At 36.6% G+C, this 22,835-nt stretch overlaps 2 protein-coding genes across 2 annotated transcripts; both read left to right on the top strand.

The window, feature by feature from the left end:
- Positions 1-16,480: 16,480 nt before the first annotated feature.
- Positions 16,481-18,210, top strand: LOC145094768 (deoxyuridine 5'-triphosphate nucleotidohydrolase-like). Its single transcript, XM_079032821.1, has 4 exons — positions 16,481-16,561; positions 17,434-17,533; positions 17,665-17,762; positions 17,848-18,210. Exons 2-4 carry the CDS (start codon positions 17,439-17,441, stop codon positions 18,042-18,044), a joined length of 390 nt encoding a protein of 129 aa, XP_078888947.1. The 5' UTR covers positions 16,481-16,561; positions 17,434-17,438; the 3' UTR covers positions 18,045-18,210.
- A 1,996-nt stretch (positions 18,211-20,206) lies between these two features.
- LOC145095938 (protein FAR1-RELATED SEQUENCE 7-like) lies at positions 20,207-22,622 on the top strand. Its single transcript, XM_079033743.1, has 8 exons — positions 20,207-20,274; positions 20,470-20,570; positions 21,006-21,108; positions 21,236-21,333; positions 21,412-21,476; positions 21,787-22,293; positions 22,469-22,495; positions 22,605-22,622. The coding sequence occupies exons 1-8, from the start codon at positions 20,207-20,209 to the stop codon at positions 22,620-22,622; spliced, it is 987 nt and encodes a 328-aa protein (XP_078889869.1).
- Positions 22,623-22,835: the final 213 nt, after the last annotated feature.

Raw genomic sequence — 22,835 nt, 5'->3', positions numbered from 1 at the left:
ATATGTATAAAGGTATTCATATATTTTGCATTTGAATAGATTTTGAGAAATGCTTTGAAATGATTTTGTATTTGTGTATATCGATGTTGTATTTTCTTAAAAGTTTTAGATATATATTAAATTGTGTAGATTTAGAACAAGTTTTAGATTTATATTGGAATTATAATAATGATGTATTGAGGTTCAATTTTTTTGAATATTTATAAAATAGTCTATAGCTGTCATCGACTCCTAGGCTATTGTCTTTTATTTTGATTAAATAATATTAAAAATAGAGAGGTATTCGATTTTGAGAATATTAAAGTTGCAAAATGAAAATTAAAAAAAAAAATATTCTTTTCTTATACAACGTCCCAACATAACAAAAATTTAAATTTTTCATATTTTTTTAAAAATGATTTTAGTATGGATAAAGACATTCTTTAATACTAAATACTATATTTTATTTAAATAAAATATATTAATTAAATATGTTACAAATCAATTATTATTTTAATTATTTTAAAAATAAAGGTATTCATATATTGTTTATGCACAAAATATGTTAAAAAATTGTTTAAATACATATATGGTAGTTGCAATAAAAAAAAACAAGTATTTAAAGCTTGAAAAATATGGGGTCTTATAGTTGTCATTAAATCATAAAAAAAAAATATTTTTTTAATAAATAATTTACAAAGTAGTAAAATATTTTATCTAAGAAGATTTAAGCAATAGTATAAAATATCTAAAAATTATTAATCAAAATTGATAATTCTTGATACAAGTTATTTATGAAAGGAAATTGTTATGCCAAACATCTATATATATATATATATATATATATATATATATATATATATATATATATATATATATTATTTTAAATAACAAATATCAACATATTTAGAGGCAGCCGACAACGGCATCAATAACATCACTTTAAGCTTGAGTCTCGAAGGAAAACTTAGGAACAAACAGAATAATGAATGAACTTTATTAAGTCTCAAGGAAGTAGCAATTAACTTTTTTGAGTTTATGATTTCGTGTCTTTTATGCTCATGTTTGAATATAAAATGATAGATAGGCTAAGATCAATACATGGTCATGTTATTCAATAGTTTGGTGTACAAAATAACATATTTTTGTTTTTAACTGAAAACCATATACTTTAAAAAAAATAACAACACACTTTAGCCTAAGTTATGCTCGTCGAAAGAAAACTATACACCAAACATAAATGGTTTCATGACCGCCAGAATAAAACCAATTCTCGGCTGAAAAGAAATTGCCAAAATGAAACAAATAGCCACCGCCGCATCGCGTGGGTACACCACTAGTATATATGTGTGTGTGGATCAAAATCATTATGGAATAAAACATATTAAAGAAAAACTTAATGATAAGCAATGTACTTAATCGTACTCCGCCCTAATATCATATTAAAGAATATCAATACAAATATCATATTAAAGAATATCAATACAAATATCATATTAAAGAATATCAATACAAAGATAATTATTATATATATATATATATATATATATATATATATATATATATATATATATATATATATATATATGAATAATTGTGTAAGGAAATTATATTAAAGGAAAGAATAACAAGGATAAATTAGAAGTATTATTCATCATTTAGCCGATTAATATTCAACTAACCTCGGACCTAATAAACGTTAATCTTAAGTGAGCATTAAAGGTATGTATAGAGCTATACGGGAATGGCACTCCCACCTGTGGTTGCTAGATACAACCTTGAAAAGAATAACTTTATATTCTTGCGAAATATGATGGCGCGTCGTGGCGGGGGAATTTCAAGTCATATAGTTCGATTATCGAAACTCATTGTAACATTTATCACCAACCTTAATTAATGAAACTACCTAGATGAGAATGCCTAGGAAGTATTTAAATTATGAAAAAATAAGAAAAAGAAATATAAATCTACAAAAGAAAATTTTATAGAATAAATACTAAAATAGTAGTTTATCTTAGGAAATAAAATACATAGAATTGAAATATTTCTAAAAGATGATAAAACTATTCTAAAAGTATAAACCTATAAAAACTTGTAAACCCATTAACATTACATTGATGTTTTCAAAACCCATGTATTCTCACGAAATGAGTAGAAGTTGAAGCAGAGTGTCGACAGAACTTGTCGCCTAGTTGATGGAAGCTTTATTTGTTATCTTATTGTTTAGTTTATGATTTCTGAAGTATTATTGAATATCAAATAATGTAACTCCTTTAATAATAAATAAAAGAAGTATTTGTGTCATATTTTTGTGTACTGTTCAATATACATGCCTTTAGATCCAACATCCCTAAGGTCGCACAACCCGTAGATTCCACAGCTGGCCAGGGGTGTGACATACGACTTTATTTGATACTCGGTATGAGGGAGTGTCTTCATTGAAAGTCGTACAAGATTTGTACCCTTTTCCGCTCCAACTGGATAAACTACTACAAGATGGAAAGTCGTCTATTGTCCATAACAATATCACTTTCATATTGAAGAATGTACCTGCCACCACGTCTTTAGTACGTACGCCAAAAATGCACAATTGCTTCAACTCATCCACCAACATCCTAAGGAACACATCCAAGTCCTTCTCGGTTGTTTTGGGGGCCTGAAATCAACATGGTTAACATGAATGAGGACTCTTTCATGCATAGCCATGGTGGAAGATTGTAAGTGATGAGTAAGAGATGCCACGTGCTATGAGGATTACACATGTTACCAAAGGGATTAATAACATCAACAGAAAGCCCTAAGACTACGGTTCTAGGTTCCATCGAGAAGTTAGGATACTTCATATAATTTTTTTTCCATGATGTACCATTAATAGGATTAAGCATCGTACCATCTTTGGATCGTCCGATACTATTCCAAATCATATCTTTAGTTGTGTGTATAGAACAATACAAAGGTTGCAGTCTAGGGGTCATGGGAAAGTATCGTAAAATCTTATGATCCACCTTGTTACTGTTTTTATTTTATCAACCCATCGACTCTCATTATAAATTGGACACTATTGCAACAACTTGTGTTCTTTCCTTTCGAATCATAAACCAAGCTAATATTTTTAAGTGTCTTTTTTCTTCATAACGTGACGAAGGACCGTGTTTCCTTTAGAAAAAGCAGTTTGCAACATCTGAAGAAGCTGATCGAGTGAACTATCAGTTCGTTTGTTGATCACCTTGATATGCATAAACTTTGCTAAAAAGTGAAGGGACGAAAATGAAGTACATCTAGGATATAATTGGACTCGCTCTAAAAGCTTTTCAAATCCTTCATAGATACTGCTACCCTCTGTATCTGGATTCCCTTTATCGTGGTTGGTATCGTTTTCAATCACACCCTCATAACCTCAATAATAGCAACGACCATCTTGTTACTACGTGTTATGTCTTCTACAACTAGATGAAATGTATTTTCATCGTGATACTTCCATATAATATAATTAGGACTAAAACGATGTTAAAGTATATGAAATTTCATTATGGCTAGTGGTATAAATTTATTTACATTACATTTGTTACATAGGAATCTGATTTGACCATTGTTATCGATGTGTGCTTTGGACCTCTTGAGAAAAGATTCGACTCCTTGTTGGAATACAGTAGAGTTACGGTTTTCAATAGTAGTCTAGGTTTTATCAATAGACATACTGCAACTGAAACTTAACTTAGGTTTTAGTGTTTACTCAACAAGAACTAAAAATATGATTGAATATTTATAACTATAGAGTAACCTCTAAATCGGGTAGAATATTTATAAAGGTATAGTATACCGACAATTCAAAAAGTAGTATCGAAACAGTAACAAAAAATTGGACATCGAAAAGATTATTCACAAGGGTAGGTTTCTAAACCCACTTTTTGAATACCTTACCTCTTATGCAAATGTGTATTACATGATTGACCGTTTAAGAAAAACTATGCAGCATTTCCCCTAAGCTCCTAAGTATATATATATATATATATATATATATATATATATATATATATATATATATATATATATATATATAACTGACGAGCAAAGAGAAAATAACAACTACATCTTTCTTAAACAATCAATCATGTAATACACATTCACATCCTAAACCAGATAAAGTATTCAGAAAGTATTCCTAAAACAGGGACAACCCGGGATTAATTTCTAAATTAATTTCGGGCGGGATTCTAGGCTCTTGATGATTTATAAGGAAGTTATTTAAAAACTTATTATTATTATTATTATAGCAATGTAGTTTAATTAATTAAGTTTTTAGCATCTTTTCTTATGTTGTAATTTTCATATTTATTTACTTATTTATAGCATCTTTTCTATTATGGATTTATACTTTTTCATTTTTTACACGATTTTTATTATGTTGTTTTCTATTATAAAATTGTACTTTAAATGAAATTTTCAGTTATAGCATACTACTTTTGCATACATATCAATTACACATATATACATATACTAATTACACATATAAATTTGTATTTCCATGCATACAAATACAAATATACAAACTTAACTAATACGTGCACACACACACACACACACACACACATATATATATATATATATATATACTGTGACATCCCCAAAATCACGACCAGAAAAGACCGGTTTAATTTATGCTTTTAAAATAATTTCAGTGTAATCATTTGATTAAAAGAGTTGCAGAATTTGTTCCCAAAACAAAATATGATAAAATAAGATTTACCAAAGCATTTTTTAAAGAAATGTATTTTCATTATATAACAAAACTCGGGATGTCATGTTCCGATAAACAGACCAAAAGCATAAAAATTACAAAATAGACCTTACAACAGTTAAATATAACAACGGGTCTATAATCCAAAAATAATCTTGATAAGTCATCCAACTTATGCTCTGGCGCCACTACCTGTAATACAAATAAAACTTAGTGGGTCAGGCTTGGGAGCTTGGTGAGCGGTATAGGGTTTTCAACCCACAATAAATAATTATTTTTAATTCCACCAACCAACAATAACCCAATTACCCATTCTCATTATTCTCACTTTACGTCCCTAAGACAACTAACACAATGGACCTAGTCTAAGAATATTTCATCAGGGCGAAAACACATGCATTCGGGGGTTTCCCAACAATATATGTCAAATAAGGTAACCATGAGGGGGATGGAGTACAGACACCCAAGTTCATTAACACCTACAGGTGGCGAGCTTGGTAGCGTTCCATAGGAATATCTAGAAAAGTCTGTGGTCGTCATCTAAACTCCGCTAGATGACTGAATCAAAAACAACATCGAGGCCTCTCTTCATTTTAACACACATCAACTATCTATTCATGCTTTACCCAACACTTTTGTAGATACAAATACATATACAGTTTAAAATTTGTATAAAACATTTATTCAACACTTATTTCAAATGAAAAAATAATGTATAAACACGTAAGACGTATTTTATATAGAATACTTTGTATCAGTGTGTTAGAAGAAAAGAAATATACACTTACTTCAAATAAACAACAATATATAAACACATAACACGTATTTCAAAGTAAATACTTCATATTTATGTGTTAGAAGAAAGTAACCACACACTTACTTGTTAAGACGATGCTCGGACAGCACTTCGGCTCTTCAAGTGGAAATTTCTTTGATGGATCTGTGATATCTTCACACACCGGACTTCTCGCGGGCAGAACTTCGCCTTGGAAACTCTTTTCTTCTCGGGATCTTCGGGCTTTGGGACTTTCTTCGGGTCTCGAGATGATATTGGGCTTTGAGGGTACTTCTTTGCACGTAAATCGAGGTAATACAGGTGAGAGAAGCGTGAATTAGCAACCTTGGCCGGTTGTGTAACAGCCCGGAATTTCAAATATCGATATAACTATGATTTGGGGGTGTTTTAAGAAGGGACTCGGCGAGTTGGAGCCTAGACTCGCCGAGTAGGACCGCAGACTTGGTCGCGGGTTCGCGACTGGACTCGACGAGTCCAGATATGGACTCGGCGAGTCGACGCTGTTCAGCAGAAACCCTAGCCGTTTGGTTTTGGATCGTATATAACGCCCCTTAGGCCGTCATTGTCCGTCTTTTGGCCGATTGAGAAGAACCCTAATCGTTGTGGACGTCTAGAGCAGGAGAGAAAGCTATTGGAACTTTGAGGAACTTGTTAGGCAAGAAGAAGAAGAGTTTGGCCAAAGGAATATCAAGGAGGATCGAGTCCTGAGGTTTGGGGACACAGAGAGTGCGTTTTCAGGTAATACTCGGACCATTTCTGTTATTTTGATGTGTATACGAATCTAGGGTTTATGAAACCCATTTAGTGATTAGATGGGTTATTATGTTATTACCCAGACGATTATACCCCAGTAATAAGATGTTTAGAAGTCCAGAAAGTCCCATGATTGTATATCTCGGGACCATACGTATTTCAGGAAGCAGTTTGATCGACTGCATGGCATGGACTCGACGAGTCTGATGAACAGACTCGGCGAGTAGCTTGAAGAATAACTGGGACTCGGCGAGTTGAGTCGGGGTGGCCCCGCGATTCTTCCAGGAGGAACTCGTCGAGTAAAAAGGGGATACTCGACGTGTAGAAAAGGAATCTTAAGGAATCGGTGAGTCAAGGGCGAGTGGACTCAGAGTCGTTGGACTCGGCGAGTCTTGGGGTGACTCGGCGAGTTAGGTCGCGGGTTAAGTGAAGTTCTGAGTATGGGGACTCGGCGAGTCATAGGGTGGACTCGGCGAGTAGGGTCAGTCAGGGGATGACTTTGACCTTGTCTTTGATCAAGGGTTGACCAGTGGTTTCAGGGGTATTTTGGTAATTGTTGTTTATTGTTTGAGTTCAGTGCATTGGTGGCTATCCAGAGGTGGAGATCGTATCAGTGATCGGAGCAGCTTGAGCTATCCGTTCAGTTGGCAGTTTCGAGGTGAGTTATCCTCACTATATCGCTAGGGTTTATGGCACCAATGCCAACCCTTTTATCGGATGGAAATCCGGGTAGTTGTCAGTTGTTATATGTTATGGGCCGGAAGGCAATACATGTTATGGGCCGGAAGGCATTACTATGTGGACCGGAAGGTCATGGCCTGGAAAGGCGTATGTATGCATTTAGTATGTTGACTGATTCATAGGGTAATGTTATGCTAGTGACCGGCCAGACCGGTATCTTGTTTAGAGTAATGTTATGATATGTGATCTGTTGATCGATTGTTGTCTATGAACTGCTATATGATTATTTGTTATGTTATATATGCATTTTATGCTTATGGGCCGGAAGGCGATATGTTATGGGCCGGAAGGCAATATGTTGTGTGATGGACCGGAAGGTCGGCGTGGGTAGGACCGGAAGGTTTACCCAGCAGGGACGGAAGTCCCCTGAGACACATGGACCGGAAGGTCAGGGCCTGGAAAGGCGTATATGTGGTTGGTATTCTGGGGGTATCTCACTAAGCTTTCGAGCTTACAGTTGCGGTTTTATGTTTCAGGTTCTCAAGAGGCTGTGGCAAGGCAAAGGCGTGATCGTACCGTTCCTCGTGTTGGTGTTTTATAATATGAACCTGGGGAAAATACTCTGTTAAATGATGTATTGAAAACCTTTTTGTAACAACGTTATTAAAATGAGTGGTTTTGAAAAGTTTTAATTGTTTTGAAATTTTGGATGTTACAAGTTGGTATCAGAGCCTTGGTTTGAGTGAATTGGGGAAACATTCGTGTGACTCCAGTCTCAAATCGAGGAGGATTTTAAAATGAGAAATTAAAATGGTTTTCAAATTTGGTAAAAGGAGGACGCGGAGGTACGATCAACCGGAGCCAGTAAGTAACCCCAAGATACCATACATGATATTTGTTTATTTGAGCTTGATAGAACAACATGCTAGAGTTAGGGTAGGGATCTTCAGGAATTCATGATAATGTTGCCTGATATGTGATGCCTGTAGCCTAGGGTCCCCTATGGGATGTTCTCAGTGTTCCTCTAGTGGTGAGGGTTGATAGTTGTTATGCATATTCCCTAGGGTATTGTGGTAGTACTTCATACAAATATGGGTAGGTGTGGAAGGTAGTATGGGCCCATACTACTGAAAGCGCAGGACCCATACGCGTATCAGGGAAACCATGGTCTCTAGGGTAGGGTTGCGAGAGTTGGATCCCAGGATTTTGGGAAGTGTTTGAGATTGGTAGGGTGTCTTCATTATGGAGATCTCGAGGCAAGATGATAGAGGATCCGGATCAGGATCGGGAGCTGGAGAGCGAGTTCCGGGTGGATCAGTGCCGTCGAGGGTTATCGATCGGACGAGCACGAGCGAGCGGGATGCGAGGATTCGTGAGATCCTGCGTGATGGGGTTGCTGCATTGCTCCGGGCTGAGTTGTCGGAGTTGTTTGGGTCGATCAAGACCGCCATGATTGAGTATTTCGATGAGCGATATGCGGCTCTCGCAGAGACGGTGGCCGCGGTGGCTACAGCGGCTGTAGCAACGGCAAAGAGAGGAGCTAGTCAGGGTTTTCAGTATCGGGACTTCTATTATACGAAGCCTCCCACATTCGATGGAGTTCAGGACCCGATTGCTGTTATGAGATGGTTATCAGATGTGGAGGGGTGTTTCTCCACGAGCTTATGCCCTGCCGATCAGAGGGCGAGGTGCACTCTGGACCTATTGGTGGAGATTGACCATGGGGTCATATTCCGACGCGCAGAGGGCTGCGGTTTTAGGGGATCAGTTAGAGAGATGTTCAGTACTCGCTATGTTCCGCGGGATGAAAAGGAGAGATCGGCTCGGAAGTTCCTTGAGCTGAAGCAGGATTTGGAGCCGGTGACTGAGATCACCAGGATGTTTATTGAGAGGGCGATGTTTTGCCCTGAGTTCGCTTCGGAGCAGGCTCAGATGTCCCGATATCTGAGTATGCTCAAGAGGGATATCAGACAGTTCTTGTCTGCGCAGAAGTGTGAGACCTTGTTGGGGTTGCAGGAGGCCGCCATGTGGCGTGAGTTAGAGGTTGAGTTGCAGTTGCGTGAGCTGAGGCAGGCCCCGATGCAGTCGCAGTCGGCGCCGAGACGGTCCAGGACCGTAGATGTTAGAATGGGGGGATCGGAGCGGCCACACTTGTGGGAAGTGTGAGAGGGATGGCACTGGAGCTTGTTGGTCCGGTGGTGCATGCCGCGAGTGCGGAAAAAAAGGGGCACTATGCGCGGGACCGTCGGCAGTCAGTGCCGATTCGGGATTCGAGGGTTGTTATCATTGTCAGCAGGCTGGACATTTGAGGGTCAACTGTCCATAATTTTCTGCAGGACCGGTGCAGGCTCTAGCACCGGCCACCTTGAGGAGTTCAGGAGGAGGACAGGATGGAGCGGAGCCCCAAGGGCTCAGGGTCATGCTTATCGGCTTGCGGCAGAGGGAGACGGAGCAGTGCCGGAGGCAGCTGCGGGTATGATGCTTTCTTGATGTCTTGATTGCCTTGCGTTGATTGTGGCGTATTGTTTGTGCTGGTATCTTGTGTGGATTTCGATGCGGTATTCGTTGTTTCGCGGGTTTGGCATGGTTATGGATTGGTGCTTCAGGTTTTCGCTTTGGCATTCGTTGTTCCCTGATGGTTTGGTATGGTTATAGTTTGGTGTTTTGGTGCCGGTAGCCTTGTGCGGTTTTCGATGCGGTATTCATCCTTTGGCAGGTTGTGGGTTTGGTTACGGGTTATTGTTGGGAATTCCGTTGGTTGTCGTTCGTGAGGGTTGTTAGTGGAGATGCGGCACTGGGTTGAATGTCGGGTAGCATCTGCAGTCGTAGAGTGGATAATTGAAAGACCGGATTCTTTTGAGTGGATTGATCAGGGAGGAGATGTGTTTTGCTGAGGGTTGCTTATGCTTGTGGGAAGCAGTCAGTGTGTAAATGTTCTCTTTGTGCAGGATTGTTCTGAAAGGTCGTTAATGACGATCGGATACAGTTAGTCAGTGCTTTAGTGGGGGAGAATTGGAGAATTCTCCGGGAGATCGATGAGTATGTGAGGGTGCTTAGCTGTTGGGATTCAGCAGTGTTTGTCAGCTCAGAGTATAGGCCGACGAGAGCGAGTGTCGGGTATGCGGGGTGGGATACAGACCTAGGGCATTTGATTGTGGAGGCCTGAGAGAAGGCCGGGATCAAGCTTGAGTAAGTAACCGGGGTTATGCGATCAGAGTATTTGTATGTTTGAGGTACGTGATGGGTTGTACTGCATTAATCCCACGGGATTATGTTGTGCATGTTTCTAGAGCTGGAACCGGAAGGTTCCCAGAGTTAGAACCTGAGGGTTCGCAGAGTTTGGGTGTACGGACCCACAGAGATATAGCCTCGAGTGGCTAGTATGTGTTATGAGAGTCGGTCCAGTCATGTTGGAGGCTCTGTTGGTATTGCTGGATCAGTTTGAGATTGCGGATTGTGTATGTTGCAGTGTGATTGCATTGGAAGGTCTGGCCCCGGGTTAGTGATCTTGTTTAGCTGAAGCAGTGATTTTGATGAGTGGAGAGAGTGCATGGGATTGAGAGCCCCTGCAATGAGAACCAGAGTATGTGAATAGCGGTTACGCAAAAAGGGTGGTGTCGCTTGGGGCAAGCACCGTGGCACCGGTTGGAGTGGCATTATGGCCAAGAGGGTCCCTTGGAAGGAAAAGAGAAAGGTGTGTAACTCCGAAGGGGAGTGCAAGTTCACGAGAATGAAAGCTGCAGAGCAGAGTTATGGTTAGAGTATTTCGAGTATGGCTTCGAGCATCGTGTTCGCGGCAGCGAAGTAGGAACCCATCCGGTTTGGGGATGTCTGTTGAGGCTCAGAAGGGATGCAGGGGGAGAGAGAATCTTAAATTCTCAGTGTGATTCTGATCAGAGTGTAGGGTGGATGTAGTGGTTCATCTTGGGAGATGTTCGAGGATATCATCAGTGTATCGGGTCTTCCAACCTGCGGGTGTTGGGGCTAGTTCAGCATGTGTATGTGATGGCAAGAGGAGAACTTGTGAGAGTTACTCTGAGAGTGAGAATGGATCTCTCAGTTGGTCCGGGATGGACAAAGTGGGCTTTGGATCGGGGATCCGGTGGTTCAGGGTTTCCTAACCCTTATTGGTCGAGTGATTGTTGGGATTTAGAGCAGAGTTGCATCTTGGGTAATTCTCGGTTACAGAGAGCGATGGACAGTACAGAGATCGGGCTTCAGTCGACGGAGCAGATTCAGCAGATGAGACAGAGGTTATTGACCGCCCAGAGCCGACAGGAAAAGTTATGCAGACAGCCACCGATCCGAGCTTGAGTTTCAGGTCAACGACTTCGTACTCCCGAAGGCCTCTCTTTGGAGAGGAGTGATTCGATTCAAGAAGAAGGGCAAGTTGGGCCCCAGTACATTGGGCCATTTCGGGTGATTGCAAGGATAGGCTGGGTAGCCTATCGATTGCAGTTGCCAGCGGAGTGGGGACAGATCCACGACACCTTTCATGTGTCGCAATTGAGGAAGTGCATAGCCGATGAGTCGGCGGTGGTTCCATTAGAGGATATTCAGGTGGATGCGAGCCTGAATTATGCTGAGAGACCAGTGGTCATCAGAAATCGGAAGATCGAGGCTATGAGGTATAAGGAGATACCTCTAGTATTAGTTCGGTGGCAGCACCGGATGGGCCGGAAATGACCGGTGAGCTGGAACGTGTGATGCGAGAGCAGCACCCGGAGCTATTTTCAAAGTGAGACTTCGAGGGCGAAGTCTAGTTCTAGTGGGGGAGAGTGGTAACAGCCCGGAATTTCAAATATCGATATAACTATGATTTGGGGGTGTTTTAAGAAGGGACTCGGCGAGTTGGAGCCTAGACTCGCCGAGTAGGACCGCAGACTTGGTCGCGGGTTCGCGACTGGACTCGACGAGTCCAGATATGGACTCGGCGAGTCGACGCTGTTCAGCAGAAACCCTAGCCATTTGGTTTTGGATCGTATATAACGCCCCTTAGGCCGTCATTGTCCGTCTTTTGGCCGATTGAGAAGAACCCTAATCGTTGTGGACGTCTAGAGCAGGAGAGAAAGCTATTGGAACTTTGAGGAACTTGTTAGGCAAGAAGAAGAAGAGTTTGGCCAAAGGAATATCAAGGAGGATCGAGTCCTGAGGTTTGGGGACACAGAGAGTGCGTTTTCAGGTAATACTCGGACCATTTCTGTTATTTTGATGTGTATACGAATCTAGGGTTTATGAAACCCATTTAGTGATTAGATGGGTTATTATGTTATTACCCAGACGATTATACCCCAGTAATAAGATGTTTAGAAGTCCAGAAAGTCCCATGATTGTATATCTCGGGACCATACGTATTTCAGGAAGCAGTTTGATCGACTGCATGGCATGGACTCGACGAGTCTGATGAACAGACTCGGCGAGTAGCTTGAAGAATAACTGGGACTCGGCGAGTTGAGTCGGGGTGGCCCCGCGATTCTTCCAGGAGGAACTCGTCGAGTAAAAAGGGGATACTCGACGTGTAGAAAAGGAATCTTAAGGAATCGGTGAGTCAAGGGCGAGTGGACTCAGAGTCGTTGGACTCGGCGAGTCTTGGGGTGACTCGGCGAGTTAGGTCGCGGGTTAAGTGAAGTTCTGAGTATGGGGACTCGGCGAGTCATAGGGTGGACTCGGCGAGTAGGGTCAGTCAGGGGATGACTTTGACCTTGTCTTTGATCAAGGGTTGACCAGTGGTTTCAGGGGTATTTTGGTAATTGTTGTTTATTGTTTGAGTTCAGTGCATTGGTGGCTATCCAGAGGTGGAGATCGTATCAGTGATCGGAGCAGCTTGAGCTATCCGTTCAGTTGGCAGTTTCGAGGTGAGTTATCCTCACTATATCGCTAGGGTTTATGGCACCAATGCCAACCCTTTTATCGGATGGAAATCCGGGTAGTTGTCAGTTGTTATATGTTATGGGCCGGAAGGCAATACATGTTATGGGCCGGAAGGCATTACTATGTGGACCGGAAGGTCATGGCCTGGAAAGGCGTATGTATGCATTTAGTATGTTGACTGATTCATAGGGTAATGTTATGCTAGTGACCGGCCAGACCGGTATCTTGTTTAGAGTAATGTTATGATATGTGATCTGTTGATCGATTGTTGTCTATGAACTGCTATATGATTATTTGTTATGTTATATATGCATTTTATGCTTATGGGCCGGAAGGCGATATGTTATGGGCCGGAAGGCAATATGTTGTGTGATGGACCGGAAGGTCGGCGTGGGTAGGACCGGAAGGTTTACCCAGCAGGGACGGAAGTCCCCTGAGACACATGGACCGGAAGGTCAGGGCCTGGAAAGGCGTATATGTGGTTGGTATTCTAGGGGTATCTCACTAAGCTTTCGGGCTTACAGTTGCGGTTTTATGTTTCAGGTTCTCAAGAGGCTGTGGCAAGGCAAAGGCGTGATCGTACCGTTCCTCGCGTTGGTGTTTTATGATATGAACCTGGGGAAAATACTCTGTTAAATGATGTATTGAAAACCTTTTTGTAACAACGTTATTAAAATGAGTGGTTTTGAAAAGTTTTAATTGTTTTGAAATTTTGGATGTTACAGGTTGCCCCTTAAAATCTATTTATAGGGCAAATTTCTCATTTTCCACGTCGTGGGCTTGAACGTCATTGCATGCGTCATCGTCCACTTGCTCTGTCAGGCTCCAGAAGGCGTCAGAAGTCATGCCACGTCGTGGGCACTGTTTCCACGTCGTGGCCACTGACACAGCTTTGGGGTTCGCGCCCCGAACTTCAGAAATTCATAACTTTCGCATACAAACTCCATTTTCGACGTTCTTTATATCAAAGCATAGGTGAGAATATGCTCTACAACTCTCGTTTAGATTCCGTTGGCTAATTTTGACTTTATTTTTAACATATTATAAATATATTACTTTTATATTATTTTTAGTAGGCGGGGACAAAAAAACTCCATTAGAAATTCATAACTTCTTCATCTGACGTCCATTTTTGTCTGTCTTTCCATCATTGCACTACTATTGATGAGATCTTCAATTCTCATTTAGAAAGTTTTTGATAAATATCGCTCGATCTCATATTCGAACTTCGGGCTGTCTACTGCTAAGTTGAAACTTCGAAAAATCATAACTTCCTCATACGAAGTCAGATTTGGGCGTTCTTTTTATGCATGCACGCGGTTTAACGTATTCTACGACTTTCATTTAGATCACTAAGGCTAAATATCGCTCTATTGTAAATTCACATTTTACGTCACTCAGCGTCGTGTCGCATCTGTCGCGAAACTTCGACAGGTGATAACTTCTTTGTCATAACTCGGATTTCGACATTCTTTATATCTCTGGAATCCTTGTTTCAACCACTAAAACTTTATGTAAAGATATCGGGCTTATCTCATACTTTAATTTTGATGCTTATTTTATTCTTAATTCATTCAATTATAATAATTAAGCAAATAAACACATAATTCACATAGTACTCAAATATTTCATCATTATTACTTCAAAAAGAGTTACAAACGTTGACCTAGACTATTACATCAATGTTAATGCCTAGCCTAGAAACGCATGCGTTACATATAGACATATGCATTCACCATTTTCAAAATTGTTGAGTCATTTTATGAAGTTACCAAACTTTACCACAAAAACCTAAAAAACCATATATACCAAACACACACAATACATGCATATATACCAATTCGAATCTTTGATCTTGCAAGTAAAACTTTCATGTAACAACATGCATATACAAATTTCAAATAACACTTTCAATTCATATACAAATTTCGTGTAAGAGGTTCATTTACAATTCATATAACACTTCAATTTTCATATAAAATTCATATACAATTTTCATATAAAGCTAAAAGAGTAACAAAATACACATTATACATGCATAACATAAAAATTATGCCGGAACAACGCACCTGTGGCCGGAAAAATCAACTGGTTGTGTTATAGTTGTGTTGGTCGCTGGAGAACAGCTTTGTTGTGGCAGTGGTAGCTGTTGTGTTGCTTAATAAGGAAAAATTCAACAAATAAGTAGAGGAATCAAGGTTAGAATAGAAAGGGAAAGAAAAGTTATGCTAGAAAAACACACCTATGGAACGAAAAATCAACTGGTGGTGGTCGCTGGAGAACAGATTTGTTGTGGCGATGTGGTTGTTATGGTGCTTAAGCAGGTGAAATTCAACAAATAAGTAGAGGAATCAAGGTCAAAACAGAAACAAAAAGAGAAAGGAGGACATACTGTTGCCGGGAATCGATGTTGGAGAATGGTCTGTCGTTAGAAATCGATGGATGTCGCCGGAAATCGATGCCTGTCACCAGAAATGGATGAACTAGTCTGACGAGTTGGTGATGGAGGCAAGTCGAAGGAGTTCGTAAGTGAAAAACGTCATAATACGCCGAAAATACTGTGTCCCCGTTGGAGAATTCGAGAAAGAAAACGGCTGCACGAAGTAGCTGATCTGTGCGAAGTCAAACAAAAGTGGACTATTCTTTTGTTGGAAAGCCTTTAGCGGCGATTATAGACCAGTAGCAATGACATGTTAGAGGGAAAACAAGTGCAACATTTTCTCGTGATGTTTGGCCGTTAGATCAGGTCGCTATCGTAGGGCCAAGATCACTTATCATGTGGGTCACACGGATCAACAACAATAGCGGCGACACGGACGTCGCAAAAGATGTCATTGCTATTACTTCCACTAGAGTGAACCCTATCATGTTAATCATGTTGCAAATGTAAGACCAAAATTGAAAGTAACACGTGTTTGTCGGATCACCTGTGGATATCTTTAGCGACGACATTAGCCTTTAGCAGCGACACCAAGTGTATCTCGTTTGATGTCGTTACTAAAGGTCATGTCGTTGTTAAAGGTCATGTCGTCGCTAAAAGTATCTACCCTAATACTCTCTTTTTTTTGTTGTGTTTGGCAACAAAATTTCTTATTTCAAATTTTGCCACAAAACTTTCTTACATTGGCAGGCAGGTCCCTAAATTTTCATGTGTTTGCACTTTATACCCCTTTGTTGAATACCACTTTTCAACCCTATTTTGTATAATTTCATTTTTACCCTTCAAATTTGAACATTGACATTTTCTACTCTTTATATTTCTTATATTGACATGTTTGCATATTTGACATGTTTGGTCCCTATAGAAAATAAATCACAAGCTACTGTCATATAATTTACGAAATAGGTCCGTGTGCATAATTATATTTATAGAAATGATGTTTGGTCCCTACATAGAGGATAAAATTACAAGACCGGTCCATGTGTAGATATTTTTCTGCATAAAAGGTCTATGTTTAAGAATTTTATATTTTAATAAGTTTTATCCATTTATATAAAATAAATTACAAAAATTATCTATATAATTTACAGAAAATGTCCATATATACATATATTTTTTTACACAAACAATCTGTATATTAAAATATATTTACAAAAATATTACAAATTACAACATTTATATATACGCCGCGGTAAAGCAGGATAATATTAGTTACATGGATATAAGATTTTAGTTTTGCCCTTATTTTATTGCCCTTATATTACAAACAATCTATATATTAAATCGTAGATCGGCGAAGCAGGTATGTTGCTTGATTTCGCTGTGCCTTTAACATGTCGTACCCTCTGATTTTGTTTGCCTATCTTTGCTTGGAACTCAAGTAAATAAATCATGATTTTTGTGACTTTTTAGGGTTTTTTATTGGTACTGCGCATCAATCTTTTGATTTGTATTTATAATAGTTATTATTTTTGGCTGAGTCTGCACATGTTGAGCCTAACGCAATGCATGGGTGTTTAAATTGATGATTTAAATGTTTAGTACAATGTTATTTTAGTTCTGAATATTTCGCGTTTTGTAGCGATTCAATTAATACCAAAATCTTTTTATGCTGTAAATGTTGACAACAGTCGAATTCTTCTAGTTGCAATATGATTTTATTTGAAAAGGACAATGTCATTCAATATTTTTAGCGTTTAGTTTTTCACATCACGTCCATATCCTTGGTATGCTTGTGATTTACCGATGAAATTTGTTTAAATATGTAATACCCATTTTTCTGAATGTGATTTAGTCAGTTGTTTGAATATCTTTTGCTCTATTATTGTTGCGGATTAAACACTAGTTGAAGACGGTGGCAGGTGGTGGTGGTGAAACGTTATCTTCACAGGATTTTGGGTTACGATTTTAATTTTCTAATTAACAAAAAAAAAAAAATGTTGTTACATTTCGCTACTGATTGGCCATTTTGTTGTTTCCGCTATTGGATTTACAACCTACATCGAGCAGCTTCTTGTTACGTTATGCCATTGTCCACATTATTGTTTTGGCTATATGATCATTTTACTTTACACCACTGATTGGAAAGTGTTTAATTTTTAATCGCATTAGTGGTTCTTTTAGAATCAGTATTTACTATATTCACGTTAATTTAATTATACCGAGTATTTTCAGTGGTCATGGCAAATAACAACACCGACCAAGTGCCTCCTCGTGTGCTTGTGAATAGGATGTCAGACCAAGCTGTTTTTCCGTCTGGATTTATTCTTTCAAGGTATGTTAATTACTGTTCCTTTTTGCAAGTCCGAACTCAAAACCTAGTTGCAAGTTGATATTGACTTCGTTAGGTCTACCTTTTTATAGTTTGCAAATCAGAAAATTACCGTTATATTTTATTTTTTATAGTTCAAAGACGCTCAACATACCACCTAACTGGTGGGATCAGACAGAGGTTCCCACAGACTTAAGGTTCATTGTGCCTGTGGGAGTATCTTTTGATATTGGTAAACATTTTATTGCAACTTTTTATTTGTGATATTAATTACTTAACGGTTGTTATATAAATACAATTGTTTAAATGCTTTGTAGCTCCTATACCTGATGTATTGCCACAATCCATTAAAGTTATGGGAGGCTGGATTAGTCCCCTCAAAGAGGCTCCGGTTTCGGTCGCTATCGTCAATGACTCGGGTTCAGACTTTGAAATTAAAGCGGGCGATCAAATCGCATGGATTCATACGTTGTGTGCAATCGAACCAGAATTGGTTGATGTCACCACCGACTGATTAATCAACCAACGGGGAACTATTAATGCATTATGCAATGCTATTCAATAGCTGCTCCTTGATATGTTACCTTAACATGATATCCTTTCGAGTACTCACATAAACTTTGCGTGGTTTTCTAGTATTATGCACTTTTGAATAATATAAATAGAATAATGTTGGTGTAACGTATATAAATTAACATATTATTATTATTATTATTATTATCAAATTTAGTTTTGACTTCAAATTAACATTAAAATATGGGCAATAATTTGAAAAAATAAAAAAGATTGAATATGGGACAATCATTTTCAGCTAATCATTTATCTAACATGTACACCTTAAAAAAATATGTGTGTCATTTTTCATTAAGGGTATCTTTGTAAATTAGTTATTTTTTTATATTGAACTTACATGTTTGTTGTTATCAGTTTCCGATTTGATGATATATTTAGCCCGTTTGAATCGGATATGAGGAATTCATTATCAATATTCTTTTCTTTATATAACTCGTTAGCAATTATACGTATTTTTTTCATTAATCGTAAAGTTTCGCATCTGTGTTTCAGTTTTCTTCTTCGTATTCAGTTTCCGATTTGATCAGGTATGTATATCATTTGAATCGAATATATCGGAGTTTATTATCAACATTATTGCTTTATATAATTTGTTTGGAATTACGTATATTATTTTTGTTTTTGCTGAAGTTTCGAATATGTATTGGAGTTGTTTCATCGGATTTTTGTTATGTAGTTTGAGATCTTTATTTCAAATCGGAGCTGATTTAATTTTCAATCGGATATATCGTTGTGGTTTTTACCCTCTGAACTGAGAGAGATTGCTTAATTGCATCATCTGATCGAGCTGATTTAAGTTTCTTTCAGATATTTTGTACGTTGAGGTGAGATATATTGGAAATTAACCAGGTTTTCATATTTATGACTTTTTTTTGTGAGATATATTCGATATTAAGATTGTTTTTGTTTATTTATACAGATCATTTGGTTTATTGTGTCAAATTCTAGTGTTATTGATGGTGATTTGTATTCTTCTATGTGTGAGAGTGAAGAAGAAGATGTTGAGAACTCATTTTTTGAAGATATCACTTACTGAATTATTTTGTTGTTTTTAATTTTGTTGATTATCATTTATTGACATATCAATATGTTAATATGAATAAATTATTGACTTATTCATATATGAATAAACGTGTGATAATTGTAATTTCAAATTTATTATTATGTTCGTTTTATTCATATATGAATAAGTTATGTTTATTTTATTTATTTTGAATCCTCATCAATTTTATGTATTCATATATGAATGTTTTATTAATCCATTAATATACATTGTTTTTTGTTTTATTTATATGAATTTCATGTATTCATATATGATTGTTTTATTCATGCATTATTAGATTCATTTAGATTTATAATGTTTTAGGTGGTGAATCTTCAAGTTCAGTAGATGATGCACAATATTGTGGTGATATAATTGGAGAATATGTTTATAAGACAGATGTACCTGTTCAACTTATTCCATTTAAATGTTTTATCTTCAAATCATTAGATTTGGCCATCAAAATGTATTCTGAGTATGCTGAAATTGGTGGTTTTGATGTGAGACTGAGCACGCAGTCAAGGTTTGATAACAAGATTATAAAGAAGAAACATGTTATATGTAATCGTGGTGGCAAACAGAAAAATAAATCTTGTGACACATTGGGTACAAGTGGTGTTAGTAGGAAACGAAATTTAAATTCAAGAGTTATTGGTTCTCAAGCAAAGATTATATTTTTATCTGTGTATGAAACTCCATATTATAAAGTTTTTTAGTTTGATGAACTTCACAACCATCCACTTGAGAAGAGAAGTGATTTAAAAAAAGCGAGACAAATATCATATTCAGAAAAAGAGTTTATAGTGCGTGCTTCCACATCAAAAATAGGCCCAACTATGACTCATAAGTTGAGGGCAAGTTTGAGAGGTGGGTATGAGTTTGTAAAGCCCAAAGTAGTTGACTATAAAACTTAAAGGAGAAATATCAATAGGGTTATAGGTTATAAAGATGCCCAAATGATAGTAAACACAATGAATGACCGTCAAGCTCACTATCCAAATTACTCATTTGAGTTTAATTGTCAAGATAATGTTTTGGACTGTATGTTTTGAGCTGATGAAATGGAGAAGGAATATTATGTTGAATTTGGTGATGTTATCTCGTTTGATGCGACTTTCCAAACAAACAAGTAAGTTATTCTATCTACTTTTTTATTGCTTATTCATATATGAATATTTTACCTTTTATGTTTCATGTTTAGTATTTATTGTTGAAATTATTCTAATCATATACTGTAACTGTATTCATACATGAATATTTTTATATTTACTTATGAATACATCAAAAATTGAGTTTAATGAACACTTTTTTTTGTGTGTGTTAGGTATCGAATGGTTTTTGTTCCATTTACTGCTATTGACCATCATAAAAAATCAGTTACTATTGGAGCGGCTTTGCTAAACAATGAAAGCATTGAGTCCTACTGTTGGTTGCTTAAAGCGTTTCTTAAAACTCATGGGAAAGAACCAACACTTGTTTTAACTGATCAAGGTGGTGCAATAAAACAAGCTATTGAGAATATTTTTCCTAATTCAAAGCACCGATTATGTACGTGGCATATAATGAAGAAGTTGAAAAACAAGGTATTATTTTAATATATTTCAAATATGTGTGATAGTATTTAGTTATTCATAGATGAATATTGTAATTTTTTCAAATATTAGTTTATTCATTTATGAATATTTATTGATATTTTACTTATTCATATTTATTCATTAATGAATAAATATAGAAGTTTATATTATTTTTGTTTTAATACATATATCAGATGATTTATTTACGAACACAACCTTTAGAAAAACATTCTCGAAGCTTGTTTGGGACATTAATATGAAACCTGATGTATTTGAGGTGAAATAGGTTTGCTTATGAAGGAATTCAATCTGGAAGACACGAGATGGTTTAGAGACATGTTTACAAAACGTGATTCAGGGATACCTGGATATTTTAATGATATTGCAATGTATGGGTTGATGAAGACTACGGTCGAGGTCAGAGAGTATGAATTCATGCTTTAATACTTACTCAGAAAGTGGTAATTTACTTTTGAATTTCATGATGAATTACGACACTGTCATTCAAAAGCACAGGAATACTCAACGAGAGCTTGATAAGGCATCAAAGAAAACATCATATAAAATGCAAACACTTCGAGAAATAGAACTACAAGCGTCAAAGGTTTATACAAGTACATTATTTTTTTAGGTGCAAAAGGAAATATATAAAGCAAGTTTTTTCTGTACATACTTGTATGTTGGTATTGAAGATTGGTTGGAAGTTTATATTGTGCAACACAACAACACTAAAAGGGAATTTAAAAATGAATTTAAGGTAATTTAATAGTTTTTTATGAAAAATGTAATGTTTATATATGAATATGAGAATATTCATATAAATGAATATGAGAATATTCATATAAATGAATATTCTTATTATTTTAAATTTAAAACATTTTCATATATGAATATTTATTTATTATTATTCATATATGAATATGTATTATTGTATATGATTAGAATGTAATATTCATATATGAATACTTATATATGATTGTTCATATATGAGTATTCATATATGAATGTAAATGTGTAATTTTTGTTTAAATTATTTTTTCATTTTTTTTATTATGTTTTTGTATCAGGTTGAAATAAAAGTTGAAGAGAAAGAAATAAATTGCAGTTGTGAACATTTCAAGAGTATGGGTGTTTTATGCAGACATGCTTTTACAATAATGATGAGATGTGGTGTGAAAGAAATTCCTGAAAGGTATATTCTGAAAAGATGGAGAAAGGATGTGATATCAAGAAATTATCGTTTTAGTTCTCTTCAATCTGATTTAGGGGATTGCGAGAATGTGAAGCTAGTCAATGATTCATATTATAATTTTGAATCATGTTTGGATATTGTAAGAGATGACAAAAAGAAATTGACTTTGTTTGTTGAGAAACAACAGATATTGTTGAAGGAATTTGAGAGTGAAAGTGATTATACATTTGCTAGATTGAAAAGCAAGACGGATGGTGAAGTCGTATGCAAGCTTATGGGTGTTTCTATTCCTATTCCAAAAGAGATTAATATTCATGTTCTTCAAGTTCAAAGAAATAAAGGTTCTGGAATCAAGAAAAGAATTCCAAGTACAGTTGAAGTAGTATATGAAAATTCTAAAAAAGAACATAGAATGTGTTCAGGATGTAGAAAGTGAGTTCCTCACAATTTATGTACATGTCCAGTAAGAATTGCAATTGCTCAATCAACAAAAGACAGTTAGGGTTTTTGTTTTTTTTTAATGTTTTTTGGTTTTATTCATTTATGATTACATGCAGATAATAACCATAAACAATAATATTCATGTATGAATAATACACATTTATATTGATATGGTAAATTGAGATTTGAAATATATGTTCTTTTAAAATGAATATATCATATTTGTTTTTTTAAATATGTTATATTAAATAGGTTATGTTGATATGGTAAATTTATATGTGAAATACAGATATTATTTGTAAATTATTCATAAATGAATACATAATATGTGGATTCATTTATCACTGAAGATTTTATTATTTACATATTAAAGGTGAATGAATATACAATGTTGGTATTCAATTACGAATAAACTTAGATAATATTGAAATCTAGCATAAATGAATACAAATATGTGAACTTTGTTATACTAATATATAAGTT

This window comes from Lactuca serriola, chromosome 3 (assembly GCF_051521515.1).
Source record: "Lactuca serriola cultivar US96UC23 chromosome 3, Lser_US96UC23_V15, whole genome shotgun sequence".
NCBI lineage: Eukaryota > Viridiplantae > Streptophyta > Magnoliopsida > Asterales > Asteraceae > Lactuca > Lactuca serriola.
Note: the sequence above shows the minus strand (reverse complement) of the source record. Positions and strands in the feature narration are given on the sequence as shown.

Coding starts and splice junctions, on each gene's coding strand:
- LOC145094768 (XM_079032821.1), top strand. CDS start 17,439: ATGGCAAATAACAACACCGACCAAGTGCCTCCTCGTGTGCTTGTGAAT. Junction 17,534..17,664: donor TCTGGATTTATTCTTTCAAG/GTATGTTAATTA, acceptor TATTTTTTATAG/TTCAAAGACGCTCAACATAC. Junction 17,763..17,847: donor GGGAGTATCTTTTGATATTG/GTAAACATTTTA, acceptor AATGCTTTGTAG/CTCCTATACCTGATGTATTG.
- LOC145095938 (XM_079033743.1), top strand. CDS start 20,207: ATGGAGAAGGAATATTATGTTGAATTTGGTGATGTTATCTCGTTTGAT. Junction 20,275..20,469: donor GCGACTTTCCAAACAAACAA/GTAAGTTATTCT, acceptor TGTGTGTGTTAG/GTATCGAATGGTTTTTGTTC. Junction 21,334..21,411: donor AGCGTCAAAGGTTTATACAA/GTACATTATTTT, acceptor TTGGTATTGAAG/ATTGGTTGGAAGTTTATATT.